Source organism: Myotis brandtii, unplaced genomic scaffold, assembly GCF_000412655.1.
Source record: "Myotis brandtii unplaced genomic scaffold, ASM41265v1 scaffold97, whole genome shotgun sequence".
NCBI classification, from domain to species: Eukaryota; Metazoa; Chordata; class Mammalia; order Chiroptera; family Vespertilionidae; genus Myotis; species Myotis brandtii.
In genome coordinates this window covers 671,041-672,536 of record NW_005372020.1, presented here as the reverse complement: position 1 = coordinate 672,536, position 1,496 = coordinate 671,041, and the positions used below count along the sequence as shown (strand labels likewise).

General features: G+C 60.4%; 1 protein-coding gene across 1 annotated transcript in view; it reads right to left on the bottom strand.

Annotated features, from left to right (window-relative positions):
* Positions 1–574: 574 nt before the first annotated feature.
* SCARB1 (scavenger receptor class B, member 1) overlaps positions 575–1,496 on the bottom strand; it is a 25,287-nt gene continuing 24,365 nt past the window's right edge. The window contains exon 11 of the mRNA XM_014533345.1: positions 575–913. Coding sequence (XP_014388831.1) covers positions 794–913 — 120 coding nt within the window. The 3' untranslated portion in view covers positions 575–793. The remainder of the gene's footprint in view (positions 914–1,496) is intronic.

Genomic DNA, 1,496 nt, shown 5'->3' with positions numbered 1-1,496 from the left:
AAAAATGTATTTTAAAATAAATAAATGCATACATAAAATGTGAGCTACACGCCACGTGGAAATTTTAAAACAACGGAGAGGCAGGTATGCAGCCCAGCCTGAGGCTCGGCGGCTTCCGGAAAAGAGACATTGACTCAGAGCCCAAAACGTCCCAGAAAGCTGCCCCCGCCCCCCACTCCCACACCCACACTCCTACCCCCACCAGCAAACAGGCCGTCTCAGACTCGTGCTCGCTTTTTTAAAAGGTTTATTACTCCAATAGTGAATTCTTTTAAAAAGATGATAAAACTCACAGGCACCAAAAGATGGGGCCCTCATGGGGGGCAGCTGGGCGGGGCCTCCGCCACCCCAGGGGCCGGCTCAGGAATGCAGCTCCATGTCAGTGTCGCTGGAAGGAAGGGGCTCCCCACCGCCAACACCAGGAGACCAGGGTCCTGTGGGGGTGGGGGGCCGGCTCCGAGGCCTGTGTGAGGGGCTGTGCCCACGGCCCCCCTCCACCCGGCTTTGGCACGAGAAGTCTGCGCCCCGGGCTGGGCTTCGGGACAGTGGCCGCCCTGGGAGGAGGAGCCCTGTCTTGCTGGCTGATGGACAAGGCGCTGGGGCCCAGTGGTCCCGTGGCTGACCGACTCACCCACGGGCCCATGACTGCCTTGGGGAGAAGGTTCCAGAACAGTCCCCGCTGGTGTGCCGCTCCCCGAGTCCCCCCGGTAGCATCCCATCCCTGAGCGTGTCTGACACACCTGTGCACATGGACAGGTGTGGGGGTGTGCAGTGTGTGATCACACGTGTGCAGTCAGACGCTGGGGCCAGCAGGCTGTCCGCTGAGAGCGTCCTGAAGAAGCGGGGTGCTGGGGCTGGGGAGCCTGGCTGGCTGAGCAGCAGGGCTGGGCTGGCTTTTGGTATCTCGGGGAACCTGTGGAGAAAGGGGGAGCTGGGTCGTCAGGCCTCGCCCACATGCCGCCCACGCCCACCCCCAACCCAGCCCCGCCCAACCTCCAGCAATACTGTTATCACAGCCAAACCGAATAACGAAATGCCCGTCACCAGGAGGAAGCCAGCAGCCGGTGACACATACACTCTGACACCCAGACAAGGCGAAACGCGGCAAAATGTTAGCCCTTAGCTTCGGCAACGTTAAGGATCTTAGTGCTGCCGGCCCGTGAGGCTCAGTGGTTGAGCATCAACCTGTGAACCAGGAGGTCAGGGTTCGATTCCCGGTCGGGGCACAGGCCCGGGTTGTGGGCTCCATAACCAGTGCGGGGCGTGCAGGAGGCAGCCGACCCATGATTCTCTCTCATCATGGATGTTTCTGTCTCTCTCTCCCTCTCCCTCTCGGAAATCAATAAAAATATATTTAAAAACATATCCTTCTGGACTCGTGGAGGCCGCATTTCCTGCCTTCTCCCAAGCAAGGCCGCCCCTCGGGCAACCGGTGCAGGGCAAGCTCCCCAGGGCCTGGCTGGGGACACAGCTGTCCACCCCTTCCCCTCCTCCTC